Source organism: Fringilla coelebs (assembly GCF_963513975.1).
Source record: "Fringilla coelebs genome assembly, chromosome: 6".
Lineage (NCBI taxonomy): Eukaryota > Metazoa > Chordata > Aves > Passeriformes > Fringillidae > Fringilla > Fringilla coelebs.
This window is the reverse complement of record NC_140034.1, coordinates 34,242,514-34,264,923: the sequence shown is the minus strand read 5'-3', so window position 1 is coordinate 34,264,923 and position 22,410 is coordinate 34,242,514. Positions and strand designations below refer to the sequence as shown.

General features: G+C 42.9%; 1 protein-coding gene across 1 annotated transcript in view; it reads right to left on the bottom strand.

The window, feature by feature from the left end:
- Nucleotides 1-21,893, bottom strand: part of SMOC1 (SPARC related modular calcium binding 1) — a gene marked incomplete at its 5' end in the record, with an annotated part of 125,875 nt that extends 103,982 nt beyond the window's left edge. Inside the window, one exon of the mRNA XM_084207560.1 lies at nucleotides 21,789-21,893. Within this exon, the coding sequence (XP_084063686.1) occupies nucleotides 21,789-21,893 (105 nt within the window). The remainder of the gene's footprint in view (nucleotides 1-21,788) is intronic.
- Between the last annotated feature and the right edge of the window lie 517 nt (nucleotides 21,894-22,410).

Here is a 22,410-nt window from a genome sequence, read left to right as displayed (position 1 = left end):
GAGCTCTTTTCTCCTACCTCTGAGAAATTACAGCTGTGGCTTCATTTATATGCAGTGTTTGACCTATAGGGAAGCACTTGATGATTCAGCCTGAGTGTCTAACATAGGAAATAAGAGGCTAACACAGGACAGCAGGGAATGAAGCAGTGCTATTGCTCTAACTTAACCAGTACAGCCAACACCTTTCAAGAGGGAGGGTTAACCAAAAACCCATCACTGTTCTCTTATACTCCTGCATGAGTGTGTCACTGTGGACAAGACAGATTACCACTACGCACTGTCCTCAATTTTTTATGTGTCAAGAAAAGGTTAGGTAGAAATATGCAAAAAGGAACCAAAGGTACCAAAGCTAGAGTCAGTCCAGTTGAGTGGCTAAGTGGCATGCTTATTGTGGAGCTACTTGACTTGTTTGGACTTTTTAAAGAGGTTACACATGTAATAATCCAAATACAAGAATTAAACTGCATGGACCCAAGTCTCAAATTCCATGCAAGAGTAACATGCCAGTTTTTGTTATAAAACTAACTTATAATTTCATTAGTATCTTGCCAAAATACTAGCCCTCATTAGCAGAGAGGCAAGTTGTTCCTTTACTGAACTGCAACAGCCTGCTTGGCTTTCTGACAACAGTTGGTACTTCCCCATCAAAGGAGACTGCTGAAAAACTACAAATTTAACACTATCCTGATGCTCCAGGTTTGACAGAGAGACTTAGAGCATCCACATAAGACTCTGGAGCTTTCCATCACATTTGACATGTTTACTCATTGTTTGAAAGACTTGAAAATCCTCTTAACTAATCACATCCTCTAGCAAGTTGAAGATACTTGACACTCCTGCCTTCTCTTTCCCACCTTTGGGGCAAACTAATGTAAACAGGGCACCAACACAACTACAGCAGAGCCAAGTACCATTTAGGATGTCAAAGGAGTACCCTTTGAGGTTAGCCCAACAGAAGATTCAGGCACTGTCCTTTGCTATCACCTAACTAACCTGTGGGATAGAAAGCACTGGGAGAGGCAGTGAAGGAGGAGTTTGGTTTTGCTTCCAGTGATGGCACTTCCTCTTAGCCCTAAGAAACACATGGTAGCTCCTCTGCAAAAGAAAAAATAAACTGTTATCCACTTAACTAGTAACAGAAATAGAGTAAGGCACCCCAAAACAGGCTATGGGGAAGCACATTCAAAAAGGCAAATACCTCCTTCAAATTCTCAATCTAAAAGTGGCAGACAAGAACAGAGAAAGTACCCAGTCTGATGTGGCATTTAATTCTCAAGATGGCTTACAACTTGCATAGTTTCTTCCTGAAAATTTTCAGGGCAATTCCTTTGGATTGTTCCCACTCTACAAATTTGTAGCACAATATGCACGCTTTTGACAATCCAGCTTAGTATACTAATGCAGGAAGAGAAGATCAAGTAGGAGTACTGTTGACATCATTCCCTTTCACAAAGAAATCCACTCAGCTGCTGACAAGCCCGGAGTTAAAAATATCACATCCATCACATCCGGCATGTACCTTTGTGGGAGACCAGCAGTTACAGGCTTTGGCAGATGAAGCCAAGCCAACTGCTCAAAGTGGCTACAGAAGTTGCATGCCTGCTTCAGGAACTGTTTTGCCACCTCAGTATCGCTCTTCCCCATCCAGCACAGCAATGTCCGCCAAGCTCAGTATCACACAGGGCTGGCTGGATAAATGCAGCCACACAATCATAATCAAGTGCAGTAGCCATAATAAAACCAGAAGCTGAACAGCTCAGACTTAACACTTAGTTACTGGAGCAAAGATCTGCTGAAAGAGTGATTGAGAGCCTTAAATGATTTTCTCACCTGCTAAATTCAGTTACTAGACTTGAGCAGAAGTCTACCTAGTTTCTATCTTCACCTATTTCTCATTTGGACAAGCCCACCTTGTAGAGACTGATGAAGCAGTCAGCATGCACTTTAACTGCTCAGTCGTCCAGCCCCATGGGTGCAGAAGTACAGCACAGCAAGTTATGTTTAGGTACTTTGCAACTAGGAAATGCAAAGCTGCAGTAGGCTTGGTAAGAAAAACAGACACCACAATGAGTTTGTTCAACAACTGCATTCTGAAGTAAACAAATCACTGAACAGAAAAAATAAGCATCAGGTGTGTGTTTTGGCAATTATACACCCGCTGTATTAGGATAGGACAAGGTACCCTTAAAAACAAAGTCCTTACAAAGCCTATGATTTACTTTGTTGAAGAGTAAAGATCCTAAGCCTAGTGAATTTAAATCCTTCGATTCCTTGTACAAAGCCTTAACACACTGGGGGAGCACCACTTCAAAGAACACAGTCTAAAGAGAAAATACAAGTCTTACTGCATTTTAGGCTCAGTTTTTACCATGTTGAAGCTACTCAGGAGTTGTCCAGCTTAAAACAACCTGAGCAAACTACCAGAACAGCGATCCTCCAATCCAAAAGCACGCTCAGATGGGACTTGAGACCATTTTCAAAAGCCAGATGCATAACCCAATCTTTGTTCATTCAGTACTATCATCCAGCTACATCTTCCACTAGCCTTTTTTAGTTACTTTCAGAGGTAATTGCTCAATTTCCAGTTCAAAGCACTTTATAACTAAACATACAAACAAGAAGGCCATCACTGAGGTACCTTATCAGTATGCTGCACACCAATGCCTACACCTCTAAATGGCACAAATGGTCAATTCATTATTTTATTGGTCAGGCAGACTATTCAACTGGAATTAAAGCATCTAATTAACTTTCACCAACAGCATGCTGAATGAAAGGTGAACTAATACATCATTATTAGAAGCCACAGAAAATGTAAAGATTAGATTTAAAGGCAGTCTCGCAAGCAGTTTTGATCTTGGAAAGTCAAGGCACATACCAGCTTTCCTTCTTGGTAGTAAGCAAGTACAGACAGCCAATTATGCAACCAAACACCTTTTAACCTTCTATAGCCACACAAACACTGAACATCCTAAGTTTTGTTCTTCAAAAGAACAAGAAAGTGTTAGAGAGCACACAGGCAACAGCATTCAAAGCTAAGCAGTTCCTTTAGGAGATTAACCGAAAGGGTAGGAGAGTACACCTGTAGCTAACTTGCACATACAGACCTCCAACTGCTCCAAGTTCCCAAGTCTGCACAGTCCTCCATGGTACTGTAAATAAAGTGATGTGCATTTTATCTACATGGTTTAAAGTAAAACAGGTTTTACCACACTGCTGATGCAGTTCTGCACTGTGTGATTCTGAAATTCTGTCTTGGCTAGCTTTCCATTTTACCATCAAAGTATCTGATTCTTTGCTCAAACCTCCAGGCTCTTCGAGAAAGGAATGCTGCCACTCTTCCACAGTGGGGTTCTCTCAGAAGGGGTTTATTCTCAGACTAAAAAGGTGTGAGTACCCCCAGATCTTGCTTCTGGATGGCATCCCATAATATTTCATAATTCAACTTGGGAAGCATTTCCTGGATGATTTCCGTTTTTCCTCCTCACATCTCTCTCACATGCCAGAACACAGCTGTGTGCTCAGCACGCCCCTCCAGTTCCCTCCTCCTGCCCAGCAGCACGCCCAAGGCTGGTGCTCTGGGTCACAAGGCAGCCATTCCCAGCCCAGCCAGGGCCACGAGAGGGCAGGATTCTGGGCGAGGGACACACCTGGCCCTCTGCTTCATAGGGAACTCAGACTTCCCTATCAGCTCCCTCTACATGAAGTTCCTTTTCCACAGTGATCACATCTGGATCACCACTGGATGCTCATGCAGAGAACCACATGAAAAACATCCTATGACTATCGTAACTGCGTCCATGCAAGATTTCAGCCTTTAGCTTACATCAGCCAATTCACCCAATCAAGCCAGAAGTCACATCAGTCCACATATTCCCACCCTGACACACCATTGTGTACATTGGTGAAGTTTTTGCCATCGCATTTCAAGTCCCTTGGTAATTTGGACAGCAGAAAGGATTTCTGAGCATTGTGTGCCTCATATGCAGACAGCAACAATCTCTTGTTTTCTTCTGGGCCAAATTCAACTTTGCTACAAATTCCAGATCTACTTCTCTCATTTCCATCAAGGGCCTTGTTCACACTTGCAGACGATATTTTAACATATTGTGTTTACAGACACCCACGACACATTTCCACTTTCCCATGCTGCAAACCTAAACAAGAAGAACTGAAGGCAACTGACAATCCTGCCTTCAAATTTAACAAGCAACAGATGAACAGAGAGGTCCTCCTGCACTCACCAGAATCATCTCAATATTCTATTCACAGAAGTACTTAAATACTTGACAATGGAAAATAAAAAGCAGCTGTCAAAAGCTTTGCACAGGTTGGCCATAGAACTCAATAGCAGAGAGAATGTAGATGTTAATAGCCTAAATTAACAGCATGCCCTAGCTAGGCTAGATCTAGTTCATCACACCTGAGGGCTTGGTTTCCTTTCCCTACTCAGACAAAGACTTTTCAGGGTACATATGGGGCCAAAGCCATCCACCAACAACTCTTGAAAATTCAGTTCCTAGTGCACTGTGGACAACTCTTCCATGTTCTGAGGAGCCACATCATCCCCCCAAGTGCTGATTCACATTCAATTTGAAACCAGTTTGCCCAGGGCAGCACACAGTGGTGTCATAATCAGTGTGATACAATCCCACTGTGCAGTTCATTAAGTGGAAGTACAACATGACCAGGTATGCCAGTTCAAAGCACCTCCAGGTCATAACCAGCTTTATGAAGTCCAGACAATCCCCTTATCAGACCACAGACATGTCTTGTACAGCTGCTGGCAAAGGTGGGCATCGAAAGCACATGTAAACAATCTGGATCTATCCAAAAACCACTATACTAGGTTTGCAGGGAAAACTTCCAAACAAGTGGCAGGATAAAACTAATTATAATGCCAAGGTTAGGACATATGAGTCACCCCAGATCTCTGCTGGAGAGATGGATAGTTTTCTTCTAGAAGATAAACTCTTTTAAATAGCCCTGTGTTCAATCAGACCTACACTAGGTGCAGCACAGATAGGAAGTTTTGCCAACACAGGACACCAGCAAAGTGTGCCTGTGATGAAAGTAGAGTCTTCAACCAAAGTCAGCCAAGACACCCTTAACTAGTCTCACATTGAACTGGTCTTCAACACTGCGCATTAGCAAAGAAATGTGTTCTTGCTTTGAGACATAGACCCTATTCATGGGGAAGGGGAGGATAAATCCTCTCTATTCAACAAGTTCCACGTAGAGCCTTAGCCTACTCCAAAAGGCTAAAGAAATGGTTTGTCTCACACTTTGTTGGAAGTAAAGTTACTTCTCATGCATGTAACACTTGACTGGAACATCATAACAAAACAGTGCAACTTTTAACACAAATCTAGGCAGACTAGGGGTCTACTGTGATCTTAGAAGATATTAACATTTGTTCCTTTCCTTAGCTGTCAACTCATGGGAGTGCACACAAGTTCTTCTTTCTCCAAGGAGCCAGCATGAAGAACTTTGTATTACAAACAATGAAAAAAAAAAGTTGGAACTCATTACTCTGAACAGAGGGTAAGAAGCATAACTATAGCAGTATAGCCTCTAAGAGTACAGGAAAGGAAAGCAATGCTTTATCTTTAACTTGAAGCAGAACATCAGAGCTGTAAATCCTTTTTCCCCAGGAGTTATATAATAGGACACCATTAAATTTGGAACTAGCACTTCCAGACTTCAGCTGATGCATTTAACTGTTCCTAAGTCACACCACTGCCTCTTGCTTAGAGCCAAATACCAGGTACTATCACCGAACCAACATCTCTAATCAGTGATGTACAAGCATATGGATGGCGGGAGGAGTTAATAAATGACTCTTTGAGAACAATGACAAAGCTGGGTTTCTGAAACAGGAGAAATGCACCTACTGTCACTAAGATGAGAGTCCAGTCTCCCAAAGATAACTGCTGCAAGCAGCCATGGAATTTTTAATTACTGTGCTTTTAGAAGCCATTTCAAAGGTTAACTTTACTTAATTCACTCATATGTGGCACAGAAGGAACATCTGAAGCACTTCCAAGTGTTTTAAACTGCCTGGTAAGTAGAGGTGCTAAGCCAGTAGAAACAAAGAGCCCATTTTCAACGTGGTCCATCCCTAGAGCCAGCACAGGCTGGCTGTCAGCAACTGCAGTATCATAATGAGAGCTCTACACTCTAAAAGCTGCTCCAGTTCCACAATATGTCAGCACTTCAACCAGGAGGCTAGAGCTGCCTAGACCACTTTCAGTAGCTGTTCTTATCCAGACTTGACCACCAAAGCAAGTGACTAAATCTAACTCCAGCCTCACAATCGGAAGACAGAATTGGTCAGTCCAGCCACAGCTGTTGTCTGGCTGTAACTCACAGCAGGCCAAAGCAACATATTCAATACATAGCCAGGGATCAGAAAACATGCCTGGACATGAGCTTGGAAACACAGACCACAGAATGGATGCAGCATAAATGATGGTTCATGAGCAGAAAACCAGCCTGGAAACAGCTCAAGAGTACCCAACTAAACTTGTTGCCTGTTGCACTCAAATGCTAACATTCTTAACACAAACAGTGGTACTCTGATATCTAGGATAATTTTTTTTTTTTAATTACTACATTTTACTTAAAGTTTGTACTTTCCACTATATCCTGCCAAAAGGACTCACATAATGTGAGTAAAGTAATGGAGATTCATTAGTGCTTTAAAGTGTAAGGTTGGTGTTTGTGAATTACTACAGTGGTTTAGTCTTCATGGGGCTTTGAGAAACTATTTGGTAAAGGCTTAAACCCTCCAATTAAAATGCTAGAAGTTGTCAGATTCTGGAAACTTAAAAACATTTATTCCTATCCTGTTTGGAGATTGTTGGTGACCAAAATTACTAGCTTCTATAAGTTTCCCAGGTCAATGTTTGTCAGAAGATACAATATTTGGAAGTCCTTTTTCAGAATTATTCAGTACCAGGACCAGTTATAGCACTTACCATTAACTGTGTGGTCTTTTTCCCTTCTAAATGGGAAAGATGCCAAGCCAGTCCCTACCTTTGGATGTGACAGCCCTGCCATATCAAAATTTTCAGAGGCTCTTCATGGAGCCAGAAATTAAAAGCATGTAGGTACTTGAATTCATGTAGGATTTAGCACTCAACTCACTGCCAGATAACCTGTATGTATATGCCATGATCTGAAATATCTATAGTGTGTAGAAAATAGAACCCCAAAGAACTTCCAGGTGATCAGGCTTTGCCCTTCCTTACTATGAAAGTCACCCCTCATAAGTCACACACATGCCTGCAAAGCAGCTGTTTGCAAATTGTACAGAACTGCAGGGCTCTGGAGGTAAAGGCATTCATATGGAACAAACAAAGTAACACAATCAACCTGAAATCTACACACATATGGGAACAGAACTTGAAAAGTACTCAGTCAATTTGAGGGTACATCCTAAAAATAAAAAACTCAGACTAAAACTTAGGCTAGACAACATCTTCTCTGATATTGCTTAGGTGCACTGTCACCTTTCACAGCAAACCCACATGAAGCCTCTCCTAGACATCCACAGTGCCTTGACAAGGACTGAAGCAGGTGACTTCAAGGCATAATCAGCTTGACTGACATGTGAACTCCATGTGGGTAGTACTTTCAGAAGCAAAACCATTGCTAACTCTGCTGGGAGCTTTGCTATCCAAGGCAGCATTGCAGAAGCAGCAATGCTGACTCACAGTGCAGAGCCTTGTCTGACCATCTGTATTGGGTTTACATGGCAAAGTTTTGGTAGCAGCTGCAGAGGTGATCTCCCTGAGAAGACAGGGGGTGCCCTGTGCTGGACACAGCTGGTTCCATACCACACCCACCACGGGCCAAAGAGCAGCCCATGAGCCAGGCTGACAGTGCCTCTGAGAGCAAACTTAATCGGCAAAATGTCACACAGCATGGGGAGCAGGCCAGGAAGTGAGAAGCCACAGCACAATCAAGATCAGTAAAGGAGTCTTTGATACCAAAGTAGAGATTCCTCTGCAGCCCACAGAAAAAACATGGAAAAGCAGATTTTGCCCTGCAGCCCCAAGAAAGGACGCCACAGCAGAGCAGGTCAGCATTTTCTGAAGGAAGCTGCACCCCATGGAGAGGCCATGATGGAGCAGCTTTTTTCTGGAAGATTGAAATCGCTGGATCAAAAGAAGTGAGGAGGGTCTGACAGCTGGGCAAGGTCAACCAACCACACAAGCAAGGACAAAAGCAGAAACAATTCCAGTTTGCACATTCTAGGCACAATCCTCATACTCCAGTCAAGAACAATCCATGCTGTTTGGTCCTGTGGATAACTTGGTGCTTGCTCATCATGAGAGGTACTGTAGCATCAGTGAGGCTTAAGAAATACAGGGATATTCTGAAATCTAGAAAGCCAGCTTTCCCTGACATACATGAATAAACCAGTAAATAAATCAACCAAGGGAAGGAACAGGGAATTAAGTGAATGCAAGTGATTAATTACAGTTCTGTTTAATTTTGTCACTGTCTGACACCAACTCAGAGATTTTGAGCTCTCCCATCTTTCCAGAACAGTTGACCTTTTCTAGCGCAAGAGCTTATATTGCAATAACCAAAGTGGATTACAAGCTTCAACTGAGACAGACACTTGCCAGATATTCATTCAGCCCTTCACAATTGTCTCTATAGTATCTTGTAGCAGTTGTTGAATCAGTGCCATTTGACCTTTAAAGTGGGATGATTTGATAATCTTACTCAATTTCCACAAAAACTTCCCCAAACAGGAATCACATTTGAAAGGAAGCCTGCGACAAAATCAAGCTCACTGTCTGAAAGCAGTAAATCCAACTAAAACTGTTCAAGCTGAGCAGACTCTGCATACAGCACTAGATATAACATAGATGTTGCCCTATAATACATCTAGAACTATTTCCCAAGAGACAGCTGTACATTCTAATAATCCCCAGATGAGAACAAGATGTCACTGGGTACCATCAGCTTCCTCCCTAATGAATATTTAAGATAGAGGCACGTCACTCCCTAAAGTAAGGGGAAACTTCATGGTGCTTTTTTTCTTCACTTCAGGGATGTGAAGCTCTAAGCCAAGTATTCAAGATGAACAAGAAGCCAGGGCAGCAGCTTAATAAGAGTTTCAGTTAAAGAGTGGATACTGCAGCAGCTGCTTCATCAGAAAAAACAGGGTCAGAGCTGGAGAAAGTAAGAGAAAGTACCCCTTGCACTTTGCCTAAGAAATGCTTCCTCAGACTCTGTCCCTTTCCTATTTTAAGAGGTTTCCTCTATTCAAATCCATTAAATCCTGATTGCAATTTAGTATAGGTCATCAACTAAACAAGCTTCATCAGTGTCAGCATTTATAAATGCTGTCTTCACTTAGTATCTTGAATACAGTTGTGACTACATTCAGATGTTTTGTGTAAACAATGCCTAGCACTGGTGTCAATCACCTCACAATAAAACAGATGCCAAGAGAGTCTTGTATTTTTAAATTAACATCTGCTAGTGAAAAAAAAGCCACTAGCAAGTCCCACTAAAGCAATTTTAGATAAGTACAATTCTACCCATCTGAACACTGGCATGAGATTTAACAAGATTATCTCTTCTCATTTGATCCTAATTGGTTGCCTTAGGAAATGCATGGATATGTGTGAACATCAGTCTACTGTACAGTGAAGAACTGACATGCTTGGCCTAGGCTGTTTGTGGTAACCCCTAGGTTTGCTTTCTAATAAATACTAACCAGAGACAAGCCAAAGATAACACCCTATTTTGTCCTCTTAATCTGAGGTGACCTCATCACGTCTATAATCAGCCTTCTGGCACTTCCTCAATACAAGTGCTTATATTCCCCACAGTTTCATGAAAGGTAAAGACAAAGAAAGAAGTGAAAGTCATTTTTAGCTTTTGCTCTGACATGCAACACTTAATCATTGCCCTGAAAGGTTGGTTATACCTTTGTAAGTGAGTTTATCAATGCTGAAAAAAACTGAAGTAAAACATGTCAAGTGGAATATATGTGTAGTTTAACTTGATTTACTTGCCCCAGTGATTCCAAAGAAAATCATGAATTCCTGAAATTGGACACACCTATACCAGGAGGAAGGCTTCAGGCACAGTTCAGCAAAAACTACCAAGTTCAGAATTGTTCTCCCACTCCCGTTGTCCTGAACAGAGGCACACCCAGGGAGTATATATTTTAGAGGGAATGAAGCAGATTTGACAGGAGTCTAGACAAAGGAAAAGCTAGTCAGAAGCTATTCTATAGGCAACACTATTAATGGGCAGGCTAACTTGGAAGTAGTTATAGTAGAAGCTTTCCACTTAAGGTCACATGTGGAAATTTCCTTAACAAATGCAATAAAGAGCTAAGAGTTGCATGGGATACAGGAGAAGGTTTGAAGTATAACAGCAAGAATAGTTTCTATGGTAAAATACCTACCTTTTTTAAACACAGGGGGGGAAAGAGCTATGCCTCTGTAGCTCACTATTCTTTGCTACAGAGAAAAACTTGCCTAGAGTTGAAGTTAAACTTTTTATTTGGGACTGTCATTTACTCAAGAACACACTGTTGTTAGATTCTTTTTTAATCAAACCTTTGTCTTCATATTGCATGAGGTTCTACTACTGAACTCTCCCCAATTCTGGGACTCCAGCAGGAGCCGGGGAAAAAGTCCCTCGATTACGTGAAGCAACTGTGGAAACATTTTTGGTTTTGTTTGCCAACAGAACTAGAAGCAAAACTTGAGGACTTTTCGGTAAATTCTTAGAGTTCCAACAGGAAACCTAAAAACTCAGTTTGCTTATGACATCAGCTATTCAAGCTGGATCTGATTCTCAAATCTTTGGGCTCAAAATGTACTTGTCATACAATTGGGTGAAATCCAGAAATGTTGAGGGACGTGTTTTAGGAATGTTTAAATTTATTCAAGTGTGGTAAATTTTTTTCCTCCCACTCAGTTCCAGTTTCAGCACCAAAAAGCTCCTAGTGTTCTAGAAGATACACTGTGTTTTTCTTAATTAATTACACAGGCAAAACTCGATTTGGAAGTTGGGACTGACCTTTTTTTTTAATTACTTTCATGCAAGAACCACATACATACATACCAGGATAGCTTCATCCTCCTAGGATAAAAGCTAACAGCTACACATCATACCTGTTTACACACCAAGAGATTTTACAAAACAGTGCAAATGAGTTAGGATGCTTCATCCTATGGGTGCGTTCAAATCCAGATTAGAAATCTGCAAAACATACACTGCAGTATGCTAATGAGCAACAGCTAAGTTTCAGCGCCAATACTGCTGCCAAAGTGCTTCAGGTGAAGAAGCACTTTCGTGGTAAAGAAAAGATCAACTTCCCTTCACAACCCAGCTAGTTTGGAGCTCCTTTTGGTATCTATTGTTCACAATATAAATCCTGAAATTTATATAGTCTCACTGACAACTGAAGAGGAAGACAAGAAAAGCTGAAATTTCACACCGATTGCTTTCCATTCCCTGTCCTATTCACCCTTAAGATACACCCTATTTTAGTAACAAAATGGCAAATGTTTACCTTGTCCAGTTATTTAAAGCTCTATCAGCCACCTTAAATTTAATCCTGATTTTTCAGGGTATACATGAGTAATAGGTGAGATGGGAAGTTCAAGAGAGCTCCAACAGTTAGATTTTAACAACTTCACATTTTGAGAAGGATAGTAGCTTAGGTGGTCAAATCCAGCAGAGCACAATTTTTTTCTACTAATACATTTGTTACTTAAGGGGAACTGAGGAGATAACAAAACCTGACAGCCTTGGAAAACTTAAACCTTCAACAGCTACAACTAGTAACATCCAGATTACTTCAGATCCAACTAGACTACCTCAATGTATGAGTCCTCAATTTAGAAAAAGAAAAGCACCACTAAGCTGGAGCATAAAGCAGTTTCTTAGTTCACTGTGAAGAGTACACTCAGCTCCCTGGAAACTCCTGAAGATGAGCACAGAAAACAAAAATTTGGGCTGACATACTTCCCTCTACTTCTAGACAATGGATTTAGCAATCATTAATATGTTACCACCAGCAAGTTATGTCCATTTTGTAAAAGTCTGTAGAAACCCAAACTACTACTCCTTCTACAGTTCAGGCTTAAACTGGGAAAGTAAAGGGAGTCCAAGAGCAGTTACTGCCATTGAAAGAACGTCCTGACTCTATGAAGCAGAACATCCCTGGCTCTACAGAGCACCTAACAAGATAAAGCCCACAGAAGACAGCTTTCACTTTCGAACTTAGGGGTACAATCCCTGCTCATAAAAATTCTCTCTGCAACTATACAATAATAAAGAAGGAAAGACAGCCCATAGACACCAACAAAGTCAGGGGAATGCTAGTGCAGCAACTCTGATAAAAAAATCATTGCAAAATTCTTCAATGTTCACCCCCTTTATGGAAAGCATGAGACATGTCAGGTAGCATAGCCACCAGCCACCACTGAAATACCTTATTCCACCATGAGGTATTACCTGTCCAGATAAGCAGTGTCCCTTGGCCATCACTTCAGATTTTTACCTACAGAGCTGAATGATAGCACCTCTAGAATAACCTGAGGCCTTCAGGTACAGCAGCCAGAAGCACCATTCTATTACAGTCAAAAACTAAACCCCCGGACATCTGCACGTGCAGTGCATTTAAGAAATCCTATCCCATGGCAAGCACTTTCAGAAGTTATGTTAAAACTCTAGTCAGATAGATTTCTGCATCTAGCTTCATTTCCAGGAATATTTCAGATGCATAGCAGTTAATTGAGGGCAAATAACACCACCAGCTGAAGCACTGAGAATCCAATTGGCTACAGTTTACTACAACAGCAGGAAGATATGGAAGCACTTACACCCAATCCCTTACCTGACAGGACTCCAAAGCCTTGGCTGCTGGTTTTGTTTTTAATTTAAAAAGGTGGATCAAGTTCTTCTAGATTTACATATTTTGAGGTTAAGACACAGAAAGGGAAATAAGTCAAGCTAATCTCCAGAACTGTGGAGCAAAAAAGTTATTGCATTAACACCCCTCTTCATTTTACACATACCAGTCTCACAGATTTCTATGTTAAAAGTAATTTTCTTCCACTAAGCCTGAGATGCACACACATTAAAGCTCACATTTCCGTACAAGTTTGGAGTTGATAATACTCTAGTGTTCTGGATGCATACATATTTTTAAAAGCTAATTTTGCACACAGCTTATCTACTTCTGCAAGACTTGTCTGCTTACTTTTAAGGGCAAAGAAATAAGCCAAATGCAAAACTCCAGGCAGAAGCCAACAACAGTTACCACCATTCTGTATGGTAACTAAACCCAAATCAGAAGCAGCTTCTTGGCTCAGACAGAAACCCCTTTATCTGGCTAGTATCCACAAACTCCAACTCATTTAATATCCTCCACTTAGAAATTATACCCAAGAGCTTCTGGCTTTTTAGTTCTTAACTTGCACCTAGTTCCACCATGTATTTGTTTAAGCCCATGTGTAGAATGCATATAAATCTGCTTCAAAGAAATGGGAAGGGAAGTGGTTTGATGTACTAGCTAGAGTAGGTTCTTTAATCTTCATGCTACTCAAGGTAGTCTATGCTGCAACAAAAGATTACCATATTAAATGTTTCTTACTAGCATGTATATGGTATACACAGAAGCAAGATCTAGAGATAGTGTACATCTGGACATTAAAGGATACCACTACCTCTACCAGGTGTTTTCACCTAAGGATGCTTCCTTATCTATTTGATTCCTGGCTCACTCCCCCTCCATACCATATGTGGCCACACTGCTTCTTGTGCAATCCACAATAGCCAGAGAATATGAGACAGTTACCTTCACATTAAGGCTGTATTGGATTGTTTTAATTTGTTGGAGCATCAAACCCTAAAGTATTAGCATTACAACTAAGGATCACATGATCTTATATTTTGGGTTCCCTACATAACCAAAGAAAAAGCTGCTAATCTGGACTCCATGAAATTATAGAACAAGCAGTGTACCATGCATCACAAGCCTACACATAGCAGAAAAGTTATTGGACTTTGCTCATCAAAAGGCAGAATATGGCTTCCCTGTGCAATTCAAATGATAATTCTCAGTCATGAAACAGGGAAGAGAACAGGGATGGACAACATTTTCCACATTCCTTCTAGTCTGTGACCCAAGCAATGGTAACAGAGGACTGATGTCCAAGAGAAACTCTGAAACAGAATCTGCCCACTAAGTGTTTGGAACCTCTCCTCCCTATTTGAGGATCAGTACTTCCCTCTGGATATGATTCCAACTGTCATTAACTGGACCAGTGGCCAAGAAAAACCTTAGAAAAACAAGTTATTTCGTCTGTCCTACTTCCTCATCTTTCTTATCCCATCACACCTTCCCTTCTCCTTACTATAATTCTTTCTATCAGAATCTCTCCCATGAGAAAGCCCTCACTTTTTTCAGCCCCTCAACCCCATCTTTAATCAACATCTCAGTGGCACAGAAAGAGCGCGCTTCTTCCACTCTGAATAGGGTAAAATTGCATTATTTTAGTTTGTCACGAGACTCAGAGAAAAATTCTATTAGGCCAATGCTCTCATAGCAGTGAATCAAATTTAACTTCAGACTGACAAGGGCTGCCACGTAGCCTACAGAGCCAATCTCAACAGATTGATAGAACAGAATCTCAACAGTCTATGCCTTGCACAGAAGGAATGTTGCACACAGACTGCTTCCTTCCCCTTAGCCACGTCAAGTGTATGGGGCAAAGTGACCCAGTTTACAGAATCCTGGCAGATGTTCTGGGTCTATACTCAAGCAGTGAGCAGTATGGTCCTCTGCAGCAGTTACTCAGGTACAGTGCTCTGCTCACATTCATTCATTTACTTCATCCAGAAGCAACAGAACTCCAGCACCAGCCCAAGAAGGGAGTCCAGGTGCCCATGGCAGAGCAAGTTATCTGCCTACACACACCAGTTTCTGTATGACTTCCTCCACCTGCATGAAGACTCTGCCAGCAGCACTGGTGGGTTGCTTGTCTAGGCTTTGCTGCCAGACTCCACTTGCCAAAACCCTGAGCCAACCTTTAATGATGCAGCCTCTGTTACTATAGCAACTGGTGTTATTTTCCTATCTCTAGGCGCAGACCTTGGGGGGAAGTACTTAAGTTTGTTCTCATTTCACACCTACCACTCACTTGCCTGCTGCACAGCTACGTGCCACTCCAAATGAAAACCTCTGTCAGTAGGCCCTCAAAAGCAGCTGGCCCAGCCACAAGCCAGTGGGAGGCAAAAATGCACAAACCCAACATGTAGGCATATCCTTCTGAGCAGGCTACAGCTGGGAGACCACCAGTGAAGAGTTTGACAGTCCAAGCAGCTGGAGGCCTACGAGGCCTTCCAGGCCACCGCTCTGAGGACTCAGAACAGAAACACCTGACACTCAGAACAGAAACATCTGACAGTGACAGAGTGGGTCAGGTTGGGAGAGACCACAGTGGCTCATCTGGTCCCACCTCCCTGCTCAAGCAGGGTCATCTTAGAGTACATGGCACAGGATTGCATCCACATGGTTCTTGAATATCTCCAGGGAGGGAGGCAAGACCACCAAGGGTGTTATTCCAGGCTGCTGCTGATGACTTGAAATCATCCAGTCAGTCTCCAGAGTACCCTGGAAGCACAACACGGACTAGAGAATGAATCCCTCCATCAACCAAAGCTGGTTTGCTTCATCATCACCTGCAACACTGTAGCACTGCACTTTCAACATGAAGGCCTTCTACTCAGACAGCACAGGCTTCCCTTGGAGCAGATCTTATAGAAAACCATAACAAGCATATTTGTCACCTCAAGTTTTTAAGAAATAGCATTGGTCAGAGGGCAGGCCCACTATATGAAACAATGTTTTCCTCACCAAACAAGCAAATGACTCTTTCCTAAAACCCATGAATATTGCTAACGTTATCTATATTGTTACTGCAGCATCCCACAGGAGCCTAAGTTGCATCAGGAACCTACTTTAATAAAGAGAAAAAGCATCCAGGATATGAGGCATGAGGCTGGTTTCAAAGTAAGGCCTTATCCTGGGAAAGCTGCTCTCAGGCTGAAGAGCTGCTGATAGCCTGTATGAGGCCATATACAAAGAACTCTTTTGTATGGTGGGTGGTTTTCACTGTCCCGAATAAAACTTTACACCCTGGTGTGACTAGCTATGCTTTCCTGTTGTTACTCTCCTAAAGCTACAATGCCTCCTCCCCTCAACAGCAAAAAAAAAAAAAAAAAAAAAAAAAAAGCACAGAGTTGCATTCTTAGTCAGAGTTTTGATGCCAGAATACTTCTTCCTCATACCTACATGAAGTAAAATCATCACACACAGAAAGCTTCACATGGTTCACATATAAGCTGCTGAACACAAGTTGTGACTGCTCATGTGAGCCAGTCAGAAGAGGCAGCCAGTTACATACTACTTCCATCACATCCTGGTAGTTTCTCTGCATAAGCAGATATCTCACACTGACCTCCCACCTTATCCAGAAAGCTACAGCATGGAACAGATTCACCCACATCAATGGCAGCCTGCCCTACTAGAGCAGGAACTACACAAACAAGAGCTTCTCACAAATGAGCATAGGAAGCTTAGAATCCTACCACTGCAATGACAGTACTTAAGCTTGTAAAGCTTCATAGTTCAAGCCACAACAGCTGCTACTCTGCCAGAGTATCACTTGAAGACCAAAGCAGTAAACTACTCCCACTGCATACCAAGCTCACCTCAAGGTCTGCTGTGCCACAAAGTCCCTGGATGGTGCATCAGTACCAGAGACATTGTGGCAGCTGCCAGGGGACTCTGACAGGAAGCCACCACACTGTCACACAGGATGCTTAAGTATGACAGTCAGCACAGCAGCCTTCAGGGATCAGCTTTAGTTCCACCTGTATTGCTTCCATGTTTAGCTTTTAATGTTAGCATAAAGCTTATTGTGTAACACTTAACTGCACTGTCAGATGTGCCAGCACCAGAAGAACTGGGATTCACCAGCCAAGTGAGAGACAAATGGGGTTTTGTTTGTTTGGGGTTTTTTTGACATAGTAATGTCGCAATTAGTTTGAGATGGCAGGATAAGAACATCTAAGATATTTAAATAGCAGTATTAATATTTTAGAGCTACTACACTACTGAAATGAGTTTACAGTCATCTTACCAATTGCTTCAGGCCATCTGGAAATGAAAGAAGCCAAGAGAGCATCTGCTCTGCACCGTGAAGATTACCTTAGCACACTAGAGCTAGAAACTAGAAAACTAGTCCAAGAGGTTATCATTGTAGGTGTTCCACCAGCTACAGAGCTTGCTGCCACCACCAGCAAAAATACACGAGCAGCCTCTTTTTCTGTACCTAATCTTTTGCTGGCCAGAAATCTTTCATTAACAGCACAGCTTATTAACATGAGTGGGAATATTCTTGTAGCTAACTCTGAAGCTCAGGCAGTTAAAACACCAACTCTAAGACTACAAAAAGCAAGTAAAATCCTACAATATTTTTCTGTTTACAACAGGGCCTTCTGTTCCAATAGGAACATAATGTTTTAATACTTCTCTACACAAGAATTAATCCTGTTCTTCAACACAGTTGCATACTGTTTAAAAAACACAAGTCAGAGCAGTTTCTTTAGTACACATAAACGAGTTCAGCTAACGTTAAAGGTCTAAAAGGAACAAGGAGAAGGAGAAATAAGCAACATAGTTCCATATATAATTAGAGTTTCCACCTGGGTAAAAAACACTCCTCACCCAACCAAAACAAGCTACCTGTTTGCCACAGAGTAACAAATATGTCCTATCTCTTTTCTAAAGATTTGCCTTTGGGTACTTGTTTCTTCATTAAATTAATCTTTCCAATGGTAAAGAAATCTAAAAGCATTAAAGTGCTTCAGTCACTAGTTACTAGCCTAGACCTTTGCAATACAGAACGGTGATTAAGCTCAAACAATAAACAAAATTCAGTCATTGAAAACCTATCCTAACATTCATTCTTCTGTTCTAGACCTCCTGTGTATGAAGCCCTCTGCCTTATATTCTTGTTACACATGCTTTCATAATTTCTTCCCACCATAAAGAACACAGAGTCCCTAATTTTGGTATGCATAAAGACACCTGCTCTGTGGAACCCTTCCTGTGGGGCTGCAGTGAATGCAGAGCAGAACACACTCCTTATGCCACTCCTGCATAAGCTGCAATGCTGCTGCCTCCTCCCAGAGGGGACAACAATGCTGCAGGAGCCTTTTCAGCACTTTTTACCAAGACTCTTTATTTCTATTACTAGCTAGGTGTTCTAGCTAGTAATCAACTGCAGCAGGAAATTCCCAATGCTCTGTGGCACTCCAGTTTATGCACTGGAATCTGTTGGTAGCATCACAATTTCGCTATTTACTACCTTCCTTTTTAACAGCACTGAGCTGTAAGGTCCTCCTCCAAGGAGCATGCTGTCCAGGGGAGGATATGATACATTTCCATGCATGAAATAGGAAGAACATTATAGCGATTACCCTGTCCCCTCCTATCATCTTTTAGTCCTCTGAAGTCACTAGAGGGGTGCAGGTCCCCAGTCATCCAGAAATCCAAGCCCATTTGTAGGACATCTTTTGACTGCTGCAGTCACATTGTGCTCCTTCTGCAAGCATCCACCATTTCTCTGTTAGTATTTGTCATTACTGCCACCAACAGTTCTCCGCCGTACAGGAAGTTCATAATGGTCAGGAGTTATACTCAGAAAGCAGAGGGCCAACACAGATCTCTCCCTGAACTAGAAAAAACAAAGGTCACACTAAATTGTCCAGAGGGAGGAAAACAAAGCTTCGTGGCACAATCTATTTAATCTGCTATGAAAGAATACTGCTTAAACGCACCATACAGTAGGAGATGCAAGAGCCAGCCTGGTCAAACTCCCCATCTATCGCTTTGGTTAAAGGAGAGGGGAAACAGCAAGACCTGGCTTGTCCCACACCCCAGATCTCACGCCAGCAGAGAGAAAGAGGCACACAGGAAGATAATATGAATAGAAAATAAAGCCAGATTATCTTTTTCCAGAAGGTAGCATTCCTCAAACAGACATCTTTCAAGTATAGTCCCACAATGCTCTTTTGAGCTACAAAAGTAGAAGGGACCAGCTGATTGTGTAACACAGCAGAAGCTTTATTAGAGTCTGTCAAATGAGGAAACAAGTCACACAGCAGCCTTGGGCTGCCAAGTTATTTCTAGGACATATTAGACTTCCTATGGGGCTTCACTCAGGACAGTTGTTAGTAACTGTCATTGGGCAACAGCATTCATGCAAGAGCCAGATGTTTCCTACAAGTCACTGACACCAAGCCTAAGGAATTCACATCACTGCTCATAGTTTCACTATAACAAGAAACAGCAAGCTTCATACATCTTTTGAGAGCCAGAAGTTCCTCAACAGACCTGTAGGTACTAGCTGCACTTTTAATTTACCTTGGTATTCAAGTAATTATCCTGAACTCACTTAATCTGAAAGTTTCATCCCTGATTGGCACAAGAGATGTTCTCTTCAATACCTCTAGTTTTTCAACATTTTCTGCAAATAGTAGTAGCCATTCTCTTCTGTTTATGTATTTAGTAACAGTACAGGCTGCCTATCTTAGAACATTACAGTAGCAAGAGAAATGCAAGGAGGAAGATCTAGAACTTGATTCAAGCATTATTGCTGGTCATTTGAATTCACTGAGTAGGACTAAAAATTGTTGTTCACCTTTAAAAGAATTTCAGCTTGCAAATATCGTAGTTCTAGCACTTACCATACAGAAAAGAGTGCAAAAGAGTAGGTATCACACTTAGCACTTGAACACCTACAAGATCAGATCCCCAGAACTGCAACAGTGACACCTGGCCAGGGAGACTTCCTGACAGGAATACACTCTTGATCGCAAGTCCACACAAGAAATACATATTGGTGTAACCTGGTACTCATTATTTAAGAAATTAATAATAAAGTATTTTTGTTTTTATTGGAACCTAAAGTATGCCACATTTATACTAATGACAACTTTATTGGCAGTGTCTAATCGCTGCAAGAGATGAAAGTCAGGGGCTTATATCAATCAACCTGATTACAAGCAAACAAACCAAACTCCTCACCTTCACATGACACTTTGAGGGGCCAAAAGACAGATTTCATGAGTAAGACATCCGGGAAATATACAGCTTTCCATTTAAGAGCTCATAAGTTAAAACACGAAGTTAAACCTTTAAGGCATACCTTCCAAAAGAACTACAGATGTTAGTGTTCACAGCTGATATTCTCCCCAGTCATGAAGGAAGAAATAGCAAAATCAGTTTACTTACTTCAAGCAAAAAGTAAATCAGTAGTCCTTTGTATTTGGTTTCCCACTCCCCTGAAGTAGCTCCTACTCCAAGACAACACAGCACAGGGAGCAATTAAACTGCCTTGTAAAGTACAGTACAAAAAATGGTATATATGAAAACTGTTTGGTATACAGGCTCATTGTACAATCACGCACTACCATCAGGATTTTTTTATTTTGTTTCAATTGCGCTTCATTAAAGCAGTTAGATACTTGTGCTGATGAAGACCGTAGTCATCCAGCCAGACTCCTACTTATCAGCTTTAAATTTCCTCTCTATTTGAAATCACTCTGATTTTGAGGTTTATGCTTGATATCAGGTAATAAAGATATATGCATAAACCCCCTGTGTTTCCTGATCTTTTAAAGCAGGTCTCAGTAATTTACGGCACACACCAGTTCTGACTAAGAACTAGTGAGATCAGAACTAACAGTTGCTGTTACACATCTGGCCATAAAAGAGGCTACACAGCACAGCTGAACACAACATCAGTGCAGCCAGTAGTATGCTTTCCATAGCTCTGAGAAGCATTTAACAGCCTTCATGGTCAAACAACACTTCCATTAGAAAAAAAAGAACATTTCACTGAAGTCCCTTGTTGTTATACCTTGGCCAAGTAGGGATTTCAAAGATTCCTAGTCTTGCCTAACTATGGTCTAAGTTAATTAGGTACTACACTTCAAGCATTTTAGATGGCTGGGTCAAAAATGCACATGGCCAATGCATCCAACATGCCTGCAGAGTGGTAAGTTTATTCCACTTACCCAGAGCTATGCAGCAGCATTGGCCGAAGAACAGCTACTGTTTTGCAGCTTTATGAACTTTTGAAAACTCTCACGCTACTCCATAGTGGTGCTGCAGTGCTAACACTCACTCACTGGGAGAACCATATTTAGAAAAATGTTGGGTTCTCCCCCAGAGCAGTTTGGTAAGTGAAATGAACAGCCCCAGTAAGAATCAAGCATTGTCAGATTAAAAAAAAAAAAAAAAAACAGAGCTAGACTCCTACAGGGAGAAACCTGGTCTGAAGGGATCTAGCTTTATTGGAAGGACTCATTTAATCCCTGCTCGGGAACATAAAAAAAGTCCTAAAGCTATGTGCTGGAAACAGGGGCTATATTAAATGCGAGTCGAGCAATATAAAAACACAGCCTGCCAACCTTCCCTCCCGTGTTTTTCTGCAATAAATACCAACAAGTTAATAACCGGTGTATGAACTTCTCGCATGCAGCCGATACCCGGCTTTTAAAAAGCGAGCGGGGGAGGCCCTGGCGAGGGTCTGCGCCCCGGGGGCGCGGGGCCGGGGCGCTGCCCGGCGGCCGGGCTCCACCTGCGGTGCTGACAGGGTGCGGGGGCGGCGGGCCGGGGCAGGGCGCTGCAACCTGCTTCACCGGGGCGGCAGCTCACTTACCCGGGGCCCCGTGGCTCGGTGGCTGCGACCCGGCGGCAGATGCACCAGCAGCAGCGCCAGCAGGAACGGGCGAGCCCCCGCGCTGCGCCAGGCCCGCGGCATCATCGTCCCTCGGGGCGGTGCGGCTCTGCGGCCACCAGAGGCGGCTCTCCCGGGCGGTGCAGCGGTGCCGGTCCCGCGGCAGCAGGTTCCCCGCCTCGGCCATGGGGATGCCCGTTATAAAGCCGCGGCGGGGCGGGGCCGGCCGGCACTGACCGCGCCGTGCGCCTATCGCCGTGCGGCCGCCGCCAATGGCGGGGCCGCACCGCCTCTCGCCCGGCCCCTCGCCACCGGGCGGGCGAAGGAGGGCGCGGGGCAGGCGGCGTCCCCGTGCCCGCGGCACCTGGAGCCCTCGGTGGCACCTGGAGCCCTCGGTGGCACCTGGAGCCCTCGGCGGCACCTGGAGATCCCGGCGGCACCTGGAGCCCGCGGCGGCCGGGCGTGTGTGCGGGTGCCGGGCAGCCCCGGCGGGCCGCGGGATACGGCCGGCCAGCGCGGCCGGCACTCCCCGCGGGGCTGCCGGGCTGCGCCGCCCGCCCCAAAGCCATGCAGGGCCTAGCCGGCCCCAGCCCCGAGCGGGGGC